Source organism: Phragmites australis, chromosome 9, assembly GCF_958298935.1.
Source record: "Phragmites australis chromosome 9, lpPhrAust1.1, whole genome shotgun sequence".
Classification (NCBI taxonomy): Eukaryota; Viridiplantae; Streptophyta; class Magnoliopsida; order Poales; family Poaceae; genus Phragmites; species Phragmites australis.
Window position 1 is genome coordinate 2250100 of NC_084929.1, and position 18344 is coordinate 2268443.

Genomic DNA, 18344 nt, shown 5'->3' on the forward strand with positions numbered 1-18344 from the left:
TGCAAACTCTGCTATGTATAATATGGAGTAGGAGGTAGGACTCTACCAAACATACAGTATTTAGATTTTTATCTAGAGATGAGCATGAGAAGTCTCTAGTTTCAATACCATGCAAAATTGGAAGATGGGCGAACTCAATCCAAGCAAAATACATAGCTTAAAAGCGAAGATTTGTCGAGGGGACGAGTCGAGAAAGTGAAAAATACGCCTGTGCCTGTACGCGGTGAGTCAAAAGTGTACTACTCTCTCGTAGACCTAGCATTCGCAAAAGCAAAGGACAACGAGGTTCACGCGTGCGCAGCAACTCACGCCGTCGAGAGCTCTCCGTTAGCGGTGACGTGGCCGGCTCGCCGACAGCGGAATCCGGGGAGGCCACGTCACCGCCCTTGCCGGTAAATATCGGGCGGCCGGTGACACGTGGCGCCCGCTACTATGTCCCTTGACTTCTTTCGCCAAACGTGACTACATCCTGCCTCTCTGACACCCACGCGTGTGGGTCTGATCGGGCCCGCTGTCAGGGAGAGAAAGCGGTCACGGGCGGGTGCCTCTCCAGTGGTGGTGGCGTCATTCCGAGTCAGGCCTCATTGGCACGGCTCACAGGCTCACACCAAGTCAACAATACTTCTCAATTTTTGAAGTGATTTTGTGAAAATAATTTTTTTAAATGAGTCCGATATTGAGAGCTCGAAGACTAACTTTTCTGATTCAATTCTCCGCAGAAGTGAAAAATTGTCTTTTATAAAATTTACCCTACAAAATTACCGTAAAATCATTTTCAATCACAAAATCCCGTTAAAAAAAATCATCTCTATAGATAATTTAAATTAGAAAAAACTCAACTAACAGACTGAGTCTTCCACTGGCCGCGGGGCGGCCGTTAGCTTAACCGCGTTTTGCTTTGCTTTTGTTAGCGTGTTGTGGCTGACAGTGACAGAGGACGAGACATGTCCGATCTGGGCCAAAATCCTCGCCTGCTGCTCCAGCTTAGTTTACTTGATTGCAACATTTTCAAACTAACCGCATGGCTATATCTGTCTTATGAAATCAGCAGTGACTGGCATTTTTGCAGTACAATATATATACATTAGCTAAATATCTCATACGTTACAATCCAAACATAAATATTTATATATTAATATTAATCACAAACTTAAAGTATATAAAAATGTAGATGCGCGGAGACCTGCAGTATGAAACTTACTGCTCTCGTGCTCATGCATGTGATGCGTACGTGTATGGTGTGGATAAACCAGTAGCTCAGAGGGAAGAAAACCCTCTATCGAATTATCGATTGTCTCTGCATTCATGTTTCTTTCTTTTCTTTCTGGGGGAGCTGGAGCCTGCAGTTCTGTTTTCTTATCTGGTATAGGTTGTCGCCTGAGATGACTTTGCTCATGTACTGCCGACCTAGCAAGCTACTACTAAGTACTTATTAGGCAGGCAGCGTTTGGTTAGAGGATTGATAATGCGAATGAAAATGAAATTAGATTACAGGAGAATCGAAGTGGAATGGATGACGGCAGTCTTCGTTTGGTTGCATAATATACCGGTATCAGCGACTAGCAAGAGCAGTGTCCGAGTCGTTTGGTTTCGTAATCAAGAAACAATTAACTGAATGACCTATAGTTTTTTATTCTGACAATTATGGTTTTTATTGAGTAAACAACATGAAGAAACAAAAGTATGGGGAGAACATTAACGGAATGATTTGTTCACTCAAAATTGTACTAAATAAATATGAAAAATTATCACAATATATAATTAAATATATATTTTTCTGTATCAAAAACTATTTCAGAAATATTCCCTTAACACATCATATTAACTAAGATCAAAATTGTACACAAAAGAAACCCAACGTTTGAATTGAGTGAGATGATGAGAACATGATGACCATGTTATCACTTGGCCTGACAAGCATTACAAGAATTGTGGGTGTCCCATGGTAGTGTCCGCTGAGGTCTAGGAGCGTGAATACGGCCGAGCAGCGCACTCGCCACGGTGCCACCACCAAGTACATTGATTGGGTTGATGATAAAGACTCGAGAGAGCACTTGCATCGAAGGACGATATCCCAACTTATCAGTGGATGTCGAGGAGCAAGTGCAGCGAGATGGAGGGATTTACAACCCTCTCAAATCGCCTCCATCGGCATTGGCTACAAAAATCGAATCTAGATATTTGCATCTGTTTGTTGGGGATTAGAGGGGAGAGAATGAAATAACTACTATTTAAAGACGAGCGGGATGGTTTTTTCAGGTTGTGAGGGTAAAAATTATGGCTTTTTAGGTTGTGGGAGTAATATATACACACACTACTGATGTACATACTCCTTTCTAATGGGTGTTCAGAAAATAGTATATATTTTAGTTATAACATAATCAACTATGGATTGAGTTAGAAGTACAGACTAATTGAGATGTATATACTTCTTTATCAGTAAAATATTTTATTTATATATATATATACTACATTTTAAGTTGTACATACTCTTTATAAATACCCATTAGATGAGGAGTACACTCGAAAGTATAGAAAATACTTTATATATATATATATATATATATATATATATATATATATATATATATATATATATATATATATATATATATATATATATATATATATATATATATATATATGTAGCTAATCAATCGATGGGCTAATCGTTCCATGTATTCGTCAGTCGCTTTCGTTACAAGCTCAGACAAAACCTAGCTATATATGCACTTAGAAAAAAAAAAGAAGACGATTAAAGAAAGTGAATATATGTATTAATAATTTTTTTTCAAAATAGATGACTTTCTTCTATTTTATCACTTAACACATCTTAAGAATAAAACGCAACATAAAATACAGAAACACAGCGGAAACACAGAGCTCAGTCCGTAAGATACATCTAGAATAGAACAACAGAAACTCAAAGAATTCAAAAACTAAACAGAAAGATTCAAAAATCAAAGATAAGGTTATCGGTTGAAGAAATTCTCTAAGTTGATGATTTAGAGGCAATGGAGTTTAAGACCCATGAGTATACACTCGTATGTGATTTTTATGCCTCTAGCAACAAGAAGAATAACTTCACAAGGTGTTGCAAAATTCAGTTCAAAAAACAAAACAAAAATCATAACAAAACACCGAAAACTTACAAACTTGCAAGAGAACCAATAAAGAAAAGCTAGAAGAAGAGGAATTCAAACATATGCAAAGATATAAACTTATTTACTCAAAGATGTCAGCTCTATTTTAGACGGATTATAAAGATTTTTCACTTAAAACTCTCATATAATATATAGACTAAACATTCATCTTTTCTCTTCTCTAAAACTCTAACACTATACTCTCAAATTAGTGGCACAATAGGCTCAAGTGGCTGGTTCCCACTCTTCCATAACCATACCCTTTTATTTATAGACTTAGAAAACTTGATCCATAAGTTTTCTAGCATTTTTCTAAAATACCCCTTTCTTATAGTACACTCTCACCTATCACAGATAGCATTTTGGTCAATTTTTTTCTATTCATCGGCCGATCGTGATGCTTTCACGACTTAGCTTCGTCTCGACGCAAGTTTTGCGATGATGCCACATACTCCACGATTTTGAGGCTAAACCACGAAACCCCCTACACATTTCTCAAAATGCAACTTGCTACTAGCTTACACCTTAAGCAAGCGCTCTGATATCGACATGTGTACTACATCTTGTGATCTTGGCTGCCGGCAAATTTCTCTCATTTCCAATCCCTCGGACCACCTTATCACTTGCACCGGTATCCCTTTCGTTTGACTTTGTCAACACGTCATCTTCATCTTTTGTTTTATATTTTGCTTGACCCCTATGTGTACAGCTAGGATCACCTTCGACTCTAGCCGACCTCCTTGATCATCCGATATCAAGCATCTGCTTAGCTCAGATCATCCGCAATAGATCGCCAAGTTGTATTTATCACCTTCACGCTATAAGACAATCAAACATATTTCTTCAACTCCAACTTCAGTTAATTTATAATCAAAATGCTCAAATCAAACTCAAACAATCCAAAAACTCGATAAACCAAATCGACAACTTTATCAATTATCCATTATATATAAATCAAGACACATTTTAATTTATTTTTTTAAAAAATTATCCGCATTTGTAAGCCTAGTTTATACTAGCTCAATTAATTTACTCCACAAAATTAAAAATATATGGCTGGATAATTAACCCTGTGATCCATGATGTTGAGCTCGCATTAACGTCAGCCGGTCAAGGCTGAATTAGACGACTGGTCAACGGTCAAGAGGGTGGGCGGAAGAAGGGACGAAATGGTCTCATTATGTGTGGGCCCTACCCCGACACGCATGCATGCGTAATAGTAGCCGCGGCGAAAGTTCGAGCTCCGAGCGAGTGATTAAGAAGAAACGACGGATGATGAGCAAGTCAAGCAATAGTAGTCAACACACATGCAGTGCAGCTCGTGATCAGCTGCAGCCTGCAGTTTAGAGCTCTAGAATAAGCCAGCAGCTACCACGGCATGCAGTATGAAACTTACTCCTCTCCTGGTCATACGTTCCCACTGAGTACAATTAAGAAGCTATATAATAGATCTTACATTACTGTAGAATCTATTTAAACAGATGTTTTTTACAGATGAATTTATGAAACCACCTGTAAAAAATACTATAGACAGTTTTAAATTAGAATTGTTTGAGAAAATAGCAACAAACAGTTACAATAAAATGAAACGCTGCAGTACAGACGATTATAAACTACAACTGTCTGTACTAATAGTTGGTAGTACTTATTAGTACAGACGGAACACGTACTGCTGCCCTACAACTTTCGATGGGTGTGGACTAGTTCTGATTTCCATTTGCCCTGAGCAATTCACACGGTCTTCATCTCATGCATCTTCGGCTCCGGATCTTTTTAGCAACGAAACGAGACCAGTCTGCTAGTTCCGCGAATCGATGTCATCATGATTAGGCGCAGGCAAAAATGCTGGCATTTCATGAGCGAAACGAGCAGCTCAACTTGGATTTGGGCGAACCGGCGGCCGCGTCTCGCGAACTACCTTTCTTTCTTTCTTTTTTTCTTTCTGGGGGAGCTAGAGCCTGCAATTCTGTTTTCTTTTCTGGCATAGGTTGTCGCTTGAGATGTGGCAACCCCAATTTGGTCACGTGCTGCCGACCTAGCAAGCTACTACTAAGTGTGTGGTTAGAGGAGTAATAATAGAAATAGAAACGAAATCAGATTACAGAGAAATCAGAGGTGGAATGGATGTTTGCAGTAAGTCATCATACGGTTCCAGGCGCTAGAGCGTGAGGCGGCCGCGGGCATCGGCCATGTCAGCAGCGGTGACGCAGGGCTCTAGTTCATATCGAGATCGGTGGCCTCCATCGTGTGCAGCAGCTGGAGCCGCCAGGAAGCATCCGTCCCATCGGCATGGACGAAGAAGAGAGCGGCGAGGTGCGGAAGAACACCACCACAATGCATGGTGTTCCCGCTGAGGTAGCATGAGACCAAATCCATCCCTAGATCTTCTTGGATGATCTCCTATCCTACACTCACGTGATCATGTGGTAACTCAGATCGAATCAAAGAATCAAGATCGTATTTTGGTGCCGAACTGACGAAGTTCAGCGTTTTCTACTATCTCTGAATAAATACCAACAATAGACGCATAGCAGGCCATTGAGGCTGAGACGCTCGCGTCACGATCGAACTACGTCGTGTGCCATCCCACACGTCACGTGTACCCGTCCTTGGCGCGCTCTCTGAATTATCCAACTAACTAAAAAACCGACAAACCACACTAACTGACTGAAAACAGGAAAAGATCAGATCAGCGCATAAGATTACTTTGTCAATCTCCCCTTAATCCTTACTGCGCTTGATCTCTTGAACACCGATCTTGATCCTTAACTGTAAGAACTTGGTCTTCCCGAATGCTTTGATGAGGATGCCAGCAAGTTGCTCATTTGTGATTACAAAGTCAATGTCGATTGTCCCTTCTTTCACATAGTCCCGAAGGAAGTGGATTCGGCGATGATTTTATCGTCACTGACACTAATTCTAAAGATATTGACAGGCTCAAGACTGCAATGTGAAAGAAATTTCAGATGAGTGGTCTCGGCTTGCTAAGTTATTATGTAGGGCTTGAAGTCCAACAGAGCAGTCAAGGAATCTCAATTTGTTAGTCAGCTTATGCTCTGAATATCTTGGAGAGAGCGGGAATGGCTGACTGCAACTCTTGTTAGGTTCCCATGGAAAGTCATCTGAAATTAGCTAGGAAAGCAATCAGCCTCTGTCAGACACCAAATAGTACCACAGCTTGATTGGAAGTCTGAGGTACCTCGTGAACACTTGCCTAGACATTGTTTTCTCTGTTTGGTATGCAAGCAAATTCATGGAGGCGTCAAGATTGGATCATCTTGCAGCAGTGAAGCATATCTTAAGGTATTTGGCTGGAACAATTCATTTTGGGTGCTGTTTTGCAAGAACTAGCACTGAGAAGCCAAGGTTGATCGGTTATAATGATAATGATCTCGCCGCGACATTGGTGACAGGAAGAATACTTTAGGAGCCATGTCCTTCCTCGGCAAGAATCTCATAAGCTAGCAATCACAAAAGCAGCGTGTGGTGGGGCTCTCCTCTTGTGAAGCAGAATACATACCCACAAGCATGGCAGCATGTCAGGGAGCTTGGCTCAGGCATTTGCTCAGTGATCTCACTGGAGAGGAACCTGACATAGTGACCTTGAAGGTTGAAAACAAATCGGTCATAGCATTGAGCAAGAATCATATGTACACCTTCTGATCCTCCTACTCATAGATAAACCCAGGTGGTTGATCAACGTACACTTCCTCTTGCAAGACTCTATTCAGAAAAGCTGACTTCACATCCATGTGATGGATTTGTCAACCTTGGTGAACTGCAATAGCAATCAGCATTCTCACTGATTCCAGCCGAGCTACATGAGTAAATACTTCCACAAAGTCAATCCCCTCTTTCTGCACATAACCTTTTGCCACAAGACATGCCTTGTACTTGACAATTTTGCCACTTTCATCTCGCTTCACTCTGAAGACCCATTTCAGACCGATTGGATGATGTCCATCATGGAGCTCACCGGCTCCCAGGTCTTGTTGTCCTCAATTGATCTGATCTCTTCAAGCATAGCTTTGCGCTAACAGTAATGTTGCTCAACATCAGTGAAGGATGATGATTCTTCAACTGTGGTGAAGTGAAGCTCGTTGGTGTCGAGCTCACAATATGCATAGCCCGATGGAGTTGTAGGGCCCAGAACGTCATGGATATTACGCAGGTGCAGAGAGGCGTCATAATGATCAGTGTCAAGGTGCCTATTAGAGTTGATGGACGATGATGGTGTTTGGATGCTTCCAAGAGACTCCATCAGGGTAGCTTCCTTCATGGCGTGGGGTTGGTGTCGAGGACATGTCAGGGCCAGGCACATACATTTGAGCTGGAATGGAGTATTCGACGATGAACGTGTTGCTTGCCATGTCTACAGCGCTGGCATTGGTGTTGTTTTTCCAATTCCATTTGGCCTCCTCATTGAACACGACATCACGTGTTACCACCACGCGTTCCGAGCTTGGATCGTAGCATTGATATGCCTTCGCCCCGGATTCATATCCGATGAAAATCATGGAGTGCTTCGATCTTTCAATTTCTTCAAGTTGGGCCAGGTCACCTTTGACATAAGCCACCCATCCAAATGTCATGATGTACCCAACATTTGGCTTGCGACCATACCAAGATTCAAAAGGGATCTTCTTTGTCATGCTCTGCGTTGATGACCGGTTCAAGACGTAGACTATCGTTGTGATTGCCTCCCCCCAAAAGAGATTCGACAGATCCTTGGCTTTGAGCAGACTATGTACCATGGCGATGATCATCCGTTTCTTATGCTCGACAACGTCGTTCTACTATGGAGGGTAAGGCATTGTCAGATGTCGCTGCACACCTTACTCCGCATAATAGTCTTCGAACGTATGGAGGTGAATTCACCTCCATGGTCAGTCCGAAGAACGCGCAGTTGATGTCTGGTTTCAATTTTCACTCTGGCCTGGAACCTCTTGATTGTGGATGCAACATCGCTCTTTGTTGCACGAAGGTCCCAGGATTTCTAGGTAATTCTTTTCCTACGTGGTTCTTCTTCTCAATTCTATTTGTGTGCAGCACAAGAAAAAGGAGTTGATTATAAGAAAAAATGATGGCAAAACGCTACTTCAGTTGCTATCTGTTTTCATACATACTATCCTAGGGTGGAAATTCGTGGTTATTCCTGATGTGTATTTTCTCCCCTTAGATTCAGTTGAACCACTGTTTTCTGTACTATTTATCATTATTATTTATGGTACATTAGTCATTGTTTCAGACCTCTTAGTGCAAAATATTTATTTCAGAAGTCAGCTGTCTCCCTTTACATGAGTTCTAAAGTTCTATCACCACTATATTTAGTTAAGCTGATCTTACATGACTGGTATTTGCCACATTTTTTTACATTACAATCAAAAGTTAGGATTGTGCTCAAATATTATTTCATAAGCAAATTGGTGAAATTAAGAAGCTGCGAAAAATGATGTTGTTTTCTGCAGATACAAAGGTAAAATCATTCTTTTTACAATATGCTTCCTTCCATTAATTTTAGTTTACTTGGCTACGCTGAAGTACTTGAGTCCATTGAGGCTAGGTCTCCATTAATAAAATGAAAATAATGAACATCTTGGAGCTTTCAGTGTAGTACATGATATATTTTGTGCTTTTGCAGAATATTACATGTTTCTTAACTAAATTGCCATTTTAGTTCATTGTTGGATGTCTGAATTCTAATGTGTCACTGTTACACATTACTACTAATTTTTTACCTTCATGTGAATGCTAATGCAATCATGTTTTGGTTCCCTTTTCATGCTACTAAATATATGTGTGTGCAATGACAGATGAGTTTGCTATCATAATAAGGTATGTTAGGATCTAGCAGTAGACTACTATACGATTTCTAGTTATTTTATATGTTATCCCGAGTGCTGCAAGTATATTTTGGTTTCAAAAGAATGTCATTTTTCTGTTTTGCAAATTCTAGATTATTTACATTTAGCTACACAATAGTATTCTCCTCTCCTTTTGCTTTGTTCTGTACATTTCCTATTACACAACTTGGTTAATCCAGTAGCTAATAAGTTGGTTCAATAGAGTTATAAATGATTGTGATGATGTAAAGGAGGGTAACACTTTGCAATGGATGTGGATCCTTTGCAGTAATGCACAGAGGTTGACACAGGACCCGGGCCCATATGTAGCTTCGCAGAACCTTGAACTCCTCTCTTAAAATCCTTCATTCATAGTTTCACAGAACCTTGGAACACCAAAGCTGAAGCTGCAATTTTCTTGCTATTGTCACACAGGTTGATATGTTTAGCTCTGCTACATGTCTTACATCAGTTATCAAGAAACATAGGACTTGATCATGCGAAACTGTGATTTGTGACTGATTATGCTCCCTTCTGTGTCTACCCCTATATTCAACAGATTGAAAATGTTTGCTTGTGTTTCGTTTATGACCTTGCTTGACATTGATTTTGTGACTTGCTCGACTCTATCTACTGTTGCTCCTGCAGGTACCTTCCATGCCAGTGCTACCATGTTGATTTTGTGACCTAGCACACTCTCTTCCACCTACCCCGCGGGCCCACTGGATGACCTAGCACGTTCCCACCTCGTGAGCAGCGATTTGCAGCTAGTTACAACCAGGTGTATAGATGAGTTACAACATATAGTATAGAGTGATTGCAACTACAGATAGAGCGGTTACAACAATTAGTTGTAACCACAGACAGAGCGGTTACAACTATATGCATGTTGTGACTAGATTGTCTAACATGTTGTAAGTGTAGTGTTCACCATATTGTAACTGTTTTTAGTTGCATGATGCAATTAATTTGATTTAATTTTTTTATGTTGCAACTGTACTGCTTGACCATGTTGTAACTGTAGTGTTTAACATGTTGTAACTAAAGAGTTCACCATGCTGTAACTAAAATGTCTACCACCACCAGAGAACACTGCAGTTCACCATGTTGTAACTGCGATGTTCATCATGTTGTAACTATATGGACGCAACGCCTTTATGATTCTAAAACTTTATCAAAATATAGTCTTGTTGGATCTTATTTTGTTAAGCATATTTTTTTTTCAAAAATATGCATCAAATAGATCGAGAATCGGATCTGTGGTTTTAGAGGTATTGCATTTTAACGATTCGAATCAACAAAAGATTCTCCATATGCAACGCTCTAGCGGGTGAATGATGGGTGACGTGGTACAAGCTGGTTGGCTGGCTCATGTTGTTTGGTGCATGTTGGAGGCATAGTTATAACTCAGAGTTGTAACTGGTCTATGTAACAAGTTGTAACTCGCAATTCTTCGGATTGTAACTGACGGTTACGGGATGTGCGCAGTGCGAATGGTAGTTGCGCATAGGCGCAAAATAGTCTCGCTATAGGCAAGTCCATCAATAACTCTCGCAACCGTTCTGCCTCAACAGTTACTATATATAATATAGTGAGTTATGCTTCCATGGTTGATCTCATCAAGATGGTCTGTTTGCAAGACCTCCGTGACATAGTAGGGCCACAAAGCGTGAATACATATCAACTTGTGGTATAAATCTCATCAGTATCAGATAACCAATTTGAATCACTATAATCATCCAGTACCGATGGGTACCAAGAATAGTAAAGACCATAATCCATAGTGTCAAGCAAATAGCGCATAACTCGCTCAAGCACACACCAATGTTCATCACCCGGCTTAGAAGTAAACCGGCTCAATTTACTCACAGTAAATGAGATATCAAGCCTTGTAGCACTGGATAAGTACTTAACTGATCCAATAATATGATAATATCTCAATTGGTCCCCGCCAATTCTCATATTCTTTTGAAGTATCATATTGGAATCATAAGGTGTTGGAGAATGCTTGTTGTCCTTGTAGCCAAAGCGGCTCAAGACCTTCTCAATGTAATGAGATTGTGTAAGAGTAATCTCATTCTCTCCTTTGAGTAATTTGATGTTTAAGATTACATCAGCTTCACCCAGCTCTTTTATATCAAAGCTTTGGGACAATAAAGACTTAACCTTATTAGTCACGTTAAGGTTTGTCCCAAATATCAGTATGTTATCAACATACAAGCACAATATAACTCCCTCATCTCCACCATGACAATAATACACACATCTATTTACCTCATTGACCCAAAAAGCCTGCAGATGTTAAGGTTCTATCGAACTCCTCATGCAATTGCTGAGGAGCTTGCTTAAGACCATACACAGACTTTAACAATTTGCACACCATGCCTTCTTCACCTTTTACTACAAACCCATCAGGTTGTTCTATATAAATTTCCTCATCCAACTCTCCATTAAGCAAATATGTCTTAACATCCATATGATGAATGATGAGACCATATGAGGAAGCTAAGGAAAGTAGAACTCGAATAGTGGTCAATCTAGCAATAGGTGAATTAGTATCAAAGAAGTCTTCATCTTCTTTTTTAGTATAACCCTTGTCTACAAGGCGAGCCTTGTACTTTTCAATAATACCATCAGGCCTACCAAAAGACTTTGATATCCTTTGTCTTTAACTCAGTCATTTGACCTCACCGGATGTCCACAAATGATTCCAAATGTAAAGATCATAAATGAGCACAAATGATTCAGAGGCCTGATGGTACAAATGAGCACAAATGATTCAGAGGCCTGATGGTACAAATGAGCACAAATCCATCCCAACCTCGGATGTCACAACTCTAGGATTTTAAGCCTATCAAGAGCACGAGGCTCTGATACCCATTGTAGGGATCGGTGACGTTCTAAGAGGGGGGGGGGGTGAATTAGGACGTTTAAAACTATTTCGGCTCCAAAAATAACACAAGATAAACCTATATTAATTTCTATCTAGAAGTGCTCTAGATTTATCTAGTGTGTCTACTCTACCGATCAAAGTGTTTGCAACATATTTAAGAAGGTAAATTGCAAGTAAGTAAATACGGAAACGTAAATAAGATAGAGAGCAAACTCAGAACAAGGATTTTTTTCTATGGTATCGATGGCATGAATACCACCCCTAATTCACGTTGGAGCTCCACAAAGGATATACTTCCGGTCGGCACCCGATCATAGCCTTTGAGCCATCGAGTCACAAAGACAAAGCCTTCACCCGAATGAGCCACCAAGCCACCAAGGCAATGTCCCACCACTATCCTATCTTCTGCCTCCTTGCCGTTGTGATCACTTTGGAGCTTGAGCCACAAAGACAAGGGCCTCCATGTTCCTGCATAATTGCCTTGCCGCTACTCCACACCAAGAGGTACATTGTTGGATCACTCCTTGATTCACTCTCTAGGCAGGAATCACCTAGCAAATCACTCTCTAGGCCTATAAGCACTAATCACCCACTAATCTTGTTCTTAATCGCATTAGATGATCACTTTAAGCACTTTGGTGGCTTGGATGTCTTCTCAAGTGTACATGAACTTCTCAGGACTTCAGCACACTCAAATTACTGAGTGCAGGGGTATTTATAGCCTCAAACTCGCCTCTGAGCACCGGATCATCCAGTGAGGTCAAATACCTCTAGACACAATGCTCCCGTGTGTTCAACCATGTGATCGCTGAACCATCCGGTGAAGTCATTTCTCCTGGGATTTTTTCCAATTCAACTAAACTTTGTAGCGGCTTCGGTGGCTTCTTCATGTATTTCATCCATGAGACTTACTAACATATATTCTTAAGAAACATGTTAGTCCCAATGACTATGTTGTCATTAATCACCAAAATCACAATTATAGCCTAATAGGGTCATTTTTGCTACAAGCTTCTTGTCGCCTGAATGAATGGGACCGAGCTCCTTAATCTAGGATCGAGCTTCTTGCCATCGAAATTGGACTCCATATTGCCCAAATCGAGCAGATCGAACTCCTCAAGTCAGGGATGAGCTCCTTCACACATGGTCGAGCTCCTCATCGTTGGGGATGAGCCTGACCAAAATTGAACACCCAGTCTTGAGCCTTACTCAAATCCAAGGAGAGAGAACTCCATAGGTGAAAAAAAATCACCACAAGAAAATCGACCTCCTCGTCATAGCAGACAAGCTCCTCCGTGCCTGGTCAAGTTCCTCATCATTGAGGATGAGTTCATATGTGCCTCCCGCTCTAGATTAACCAAATCTGTAGCACTAGGCATCACCCAAGAATTCCTAACAAAATCTAGATTGATTTGGGGGAAGGGAAAACAAAATCGATTACAGATAGCAAACAGATGAACTCACCTTCCAGTACAACCCCCTCCCTGTTTCTGTTTTCCGCTCCCCTCTGGATCGAAACCTAAAAAATCAATTGATTTGGGACTCCATGAATCAGAATCGCCTCTAAACGAGAGAGAGCAAACCTATGAACTCAGTTTCAGTACAACCCCTCCTCCTTGCTTTTATTTTCTGCTCCCCGCTAGATTAAACCATAAAAAATTAGTTGATTTGGAGTGCAAGCAATCAGAATCGCCTTTGAACAATAGACAAGATGAGAGGAGAGAGACGAAACTAGAGAGAGAACACAATGCATCAAAATGAAACCACTCGCCTCCCTGCATCGTTCGCTTCTCCAAAAGCTATTGATCAAAACAACAATGATAAGTGGGCCCTATGATGGAGTAGAACAGGGGTATGACCGCACATAGGTAAAAAAAAAAGAAATGGGCCACCAATCCACTTGGGACCCACCTAAAGATGGCCAAATGGGCCGTGCTTACTGGGCCGGCCCGAGGCACGGAACTGTAGGCACGACCCAGGCACGGCCCGGCCCGAGCCGAGATGGGCCGGGCCGGCACGGCACGAGGCCACGGGCCGTGCCTGGGCCAAGCGCGCGGCACGGCGGGCCTGCACGGCACGGCCCACGGGCGGCACGGGCACGGCCCAGCTCAGGCACGGCTGGCCCAGGAGGCACGGCCGGGCCGGGCCGGCACGGCACGCGGCGGCCCATCACAGCATGGCCGGCCCATCACGGCACGGCCGGCCCGGCACGGCACGGCCCACCGTGCCGGCTAGGCACGCGGCGGCCCACGGCACGGCCGGGCCGGCACGGCACGGCACGGCCCACCGTGGGGGGCACGGCCCGGCCGGCACGTGAGGCACGATGGGCCGGCGGGGGCACGCGGGTTAACGGGTTAAACGGGCCGGGAACGGCCCGTTTAACCCGTTAACCCGATATTTTTGAATTTTATAGCCGTTTTGTGACCGTTTGAGCTCCAAAAAATTCAAAAAAAATTGCAAAAATCACCATTTTTCACCTATAAATAGAGGAGCACCTTGCCCTTCCATTCCACACCAGCAACACCATTTTCTCTCTTGTTTCCTCCTCTCATTCTTGTCTCAAAGTTCGTGTGAATTAGCGATAATTTGGCAAAATTAGTTTGAATTGTTGCAAAAAAATCCGAGCAATTCCAAAATCGTCATCCTGCTGATTTGCTATCTTGAAGTTGAAGAAATCTTGGTGATTTTTTTGCATCGTTGTTGAGTCTTATTTTATTATTAGTTTTATTATTTGATTATTTCTAACTCTGAATATTTGCAATTTTTGTAGTGTCATTCGACATTGATCATGGATGCCGGTGATCATGATACATCCATAGATCATGATTTTTTTCTCCAAGGACTCACAGGGGACTACGGCCCCTTTGATACTAGTGCTGCAGGTGATGATGGACCCGACGGTGAACCTCCGGTTGGTTCACATCCAGATCCAGGTGATGCAGCAGGAGTGCCATCGTTAGGCTCTACAAGTGCGCACACATTAGCAAGCAGCGAGTCTAAAAGATCAAGAGCCGGTACTTCCGAAGTTTGGCAAGACTTTGAAAGGATCTACAAAGAGGAAGATGGGGTAAGTGTCAGGTATGCTAAGTGTTATATTTGTAAAAATGAATTATCTGCAAAGCCCTCGGGTGGAACGGGGCACTTGAAGAGGCACGCCATAAGTTGCAAGCGAAAGAGTGGAGCAGCCATGAAGCAGACGGTGTTGCAGTACAACCCCGACGGCTCTGTTCATCATTGGGAGTACGACTCTGCCAATGCTCGAAAAGAGCTATGTCGCTTCATTGCAAGAGCGGATCTACCACTCAATATCGGTGAGTCTGCTACATTTGAAGATTACATTAAGCAAGCTCATAATCCTAGGTTCACGCATGTTTCTAGACAGACAACTAGTAGGGATATGGTAAAATACTACAATACGTGTCGTAGCAAACTTAAAGAAATGTTACAAACATGTACATTTTCAGTTGCTTTGACCTCGGATATATGGGCAGGTAGGGCTAGAGAGGATTATCTTAGTGTGGTTGCTCATTTTGTTAATAATGATTGGGAATTAGAAAAGAGAATAATAGGTTTTCGCTTGATTGACAACGCGCATACCGGTGAAAATATTGCTGAAAAAATATCTCAAGTAGTTGCAGACTTTGGCCTCACGAATAAAATATTTTCTATCACTTTAGATAATGCCGGTGCAAATTCTAGAGCAATGGATATTCTTACTCCGTTGTTTAGTACTTATGCTGAATCTTTCTTGTTACATCAACGTTGTGCTTGTCATATTATCAATCTTATAGTAAAATCCGGTTTGAAGAGGTTATCGCGATACTTAGAAGATTTTCGTACTGCAATATCTTTTGTGAACTCCTCTAACCAACGAATTGCAGCATATAAACAGTATTGTGTTGCAATAGGTGTGCGTCCACGTAAGTTTGCTCTGGACATGCCGGTGAGATGGAACTCTACTTTCTTGATGCTTAAAAATATTATATCATATAAGAGCACATTTGGTGTGTTTATTCATACACATTACCATCAGCATGGGGGTCAAACTTTACTCACGGAAGCGCATTGGTATGTTGCTGAAAGGATACTGGAGTTTCTTGAATTTTTTTATGATTCAACTGTGAGTTTATCAGGAGTTTATTATCCAACATCTTGTTTAGTAGTGCATAATATTGTTGAAATTGCTACTCATTTAAACAACTATGAAAATGACAATCTTTTAAGAGATTGTGTAGTTCCTATGAAATCTAAATTCTTAAAGTATTGGAAAGAAATTCCTTTGTTATACGCTTTTGCCTTTATTTTAGATCCTAGAGCTAAAATTGCAGCTTTCTGTAGAGTTCTCGCAATTCTAGGTGATGCTCTTGGCCATGATTATTCTAATTATTATACTAATGTTCGTTCTAAGTTATTCGAAGTTTATAGTAAATATGAAACAAAGTATGGCGGAGTTCACCTGCAACGACCTCCACTAGCACCCACAACAAGTAAGAAGACGACAACGTGGGGGAAAATATTTGGTGCAGGTTCTTCATCAAGAAGTTCAGACTCTTCGTCACGATCGTCTACGGGCACCGGAATTCCAACATCCGGAGGGGAGCTAACTACCTTCATCGACAGTGACGTTATCAGCCACGAACAAGAAAACTTCAACATACTGCAATGGTGGCATGAGCACAAGACGAATTATCCAGTCCTTTCACTGTTAGCGCGAGATTTGTTAACGGTTCCTGTATCTACAGTTTCTTCTGAGGCTGCCTTCAGTCTTACAGGAAGGATAATCGAAGAGAGAAGAACAAATCTGTCAAGTGAGATGGTTGAAATACTCACCATAGTAAAGGATTGGGAACAAGCTGAAGCACGAATGCAACACACTGTAGAAAATACTGAGCTTGAAGAATCATTCCAAAATTTGTATCTAGATGCTGATGAGAACGTGTAATTTTAAATTTTCTGAGCTAGGTTGTACTCTTTTTTCCTTTGCTAGAAAGGTTTTTAATGAGGCAACCTATCAATAAAGCTCATTTTTAGAATTAATCATGTGCCCCTATTATTTCTAAGTTTTTTTATTCATGTTTTTTGTTTATTTTTTTAAAATACCCCCCGCGGCCCCACCCCCACCTACCTCTCCTCTCATCCCTATAAATACCATCTACTCCATCTCAAACTCCACCCTGCCCACCCATCTCTCTTTTCCTATTTGCTAGCCAAGTAGCCAGTATTCACTTCACATCAAGAAACTAATTTCATATTTCAATTCATGGATCAAGGCGCCGAGAACTCAGGTGCATGGTCCCAAGTGTGGCAACATTTTGAAAAGGTCTTCAAAGAAATTAACGGGGAACAGGTAAGATTTGCTAAGTGTAATATATGCAGTATAGAAATAGGTGCCAGATCTTCACATGGAACGGGACACTTGAGGAAGCATATGAAAAATTGCAAGCAAAATTCTGGGGTTTCTAATGAAACCATGTAATTTTCGGAGCATAATCATTGGTTGTACTCTTTTTTCCTTCTAGTAGAAAGGTTTTTAACGAGGCAACCAATCAATAAAGATGTTATGTATTTATTTTCCATATTTTTATTGTTTTTTGGATTTTTTAGCTATTATTTTTGATTTTTTCCTATTTTTTTTAGTGCTGACGGGCCCAACGTGCCTCCACCGTGCCGACCGGGCCTGTCGTGCCTTCCCGTGCCGGCCGGGCCCGTCGTGCCTTCCCGTGCCGACCTGGCCCGTCGTGCCTCCACCGTGCCGATCGGGCCCGTCGTGCCAAACGGGCCTATCGTGCCTCCACCGTGCCGAACGGGCCCATCGTGCCGAACGGGCCCATCGTGCCGACCGTGCCGTGGGCCGGCCCGGCCCGGCACGGTGACAGTTGGGCCGTGCCGTGGGCCGACGGCTCGGCACGCGGGCCGGCACGGCACGACCCGTAACAGTAAATGGGCCAATCGGGCCGTGCCGATTTCAGGCCGTGCCGAGATGGGCCCGTGCCGGGCCGGCCCGATTGGCCCATTTGGCCATCTTTAGACCCACCACATGTTGGATGTTGTGTCGTGCTGTGTGAACACGTGCACCGGTTGATTTTTCCACAACGCAACCAGTGTGATGGATCATCACCGAACAGTGAACTGTGCGTGCGGGTGGGACGGTAACTGCATGCACGCCTAAAAACTAGTCTTTACCTTATTTATAATTACTATGGGCTTAGCCCAATATAATCTAGCAGTTCAGACATGTCGATCAATGAAAAGGTGAATGTCGTTGCCATTTTATGGGTACGAAATCAGAGGTACATTCTTTTTGTTGTTTGCATTAATATTTTTTTTGAGTTACCATTTCAAACTTTTACAATACTAAGCTGTATCATTTAGTGTTATTGTTTTTCCGATAATTCAGCACAAAACTTTCACTTCGAAATATGTCAACTTTTGGCCAACTTAACTCAAAGGCAGAGGGATCTTGTT

The 18344-nt window shown here is 41.9% G+C and overlaps 1 protein-coding gene across 2 annotated transcripts; it reads left to right on the forward strand.

Annotated features, from left to right (window-relative positions):
• The first annotated feature begins 14451 nt into the window (after positions 1 to 14451).
• On the forward strand, positions 14452 to 17431 carry LOC133928367 (uncharacterized). 2 transcript variants are annotated; one of them, XM_062374670.1, is made up of 3 exons: positions 14452 to 14559; positions 14650 to 15190; positions 16406 to 17431. In XM_062374670.1, the coding sequence occupies exons 2-3, from the start codon at positions 14668 to 14670 to the stop codon at positions 16819 to 16821; spliced, it is 939 nt and encodes a 312-aa protein (XP_062230654.1). In that variant the 5' UTR covers positions 14452 to 14559; positions 14650 to 14667; the 3' UTR covers positions 16822 to 17431. The 2 variants fall into 2 exon arrangements, with proteins under 2 accessions (XP_062230654.1, XP_062230653.1); XM_062374669.1 differs by lacking the exon at positions 14452 to 14559 and having other exon boundaries at positions 14590 to 15190; positions 16406 to 17131.
• The last annotated feature ends 913 nt before the right edge of the window (positions 17432 to 18344 follow it).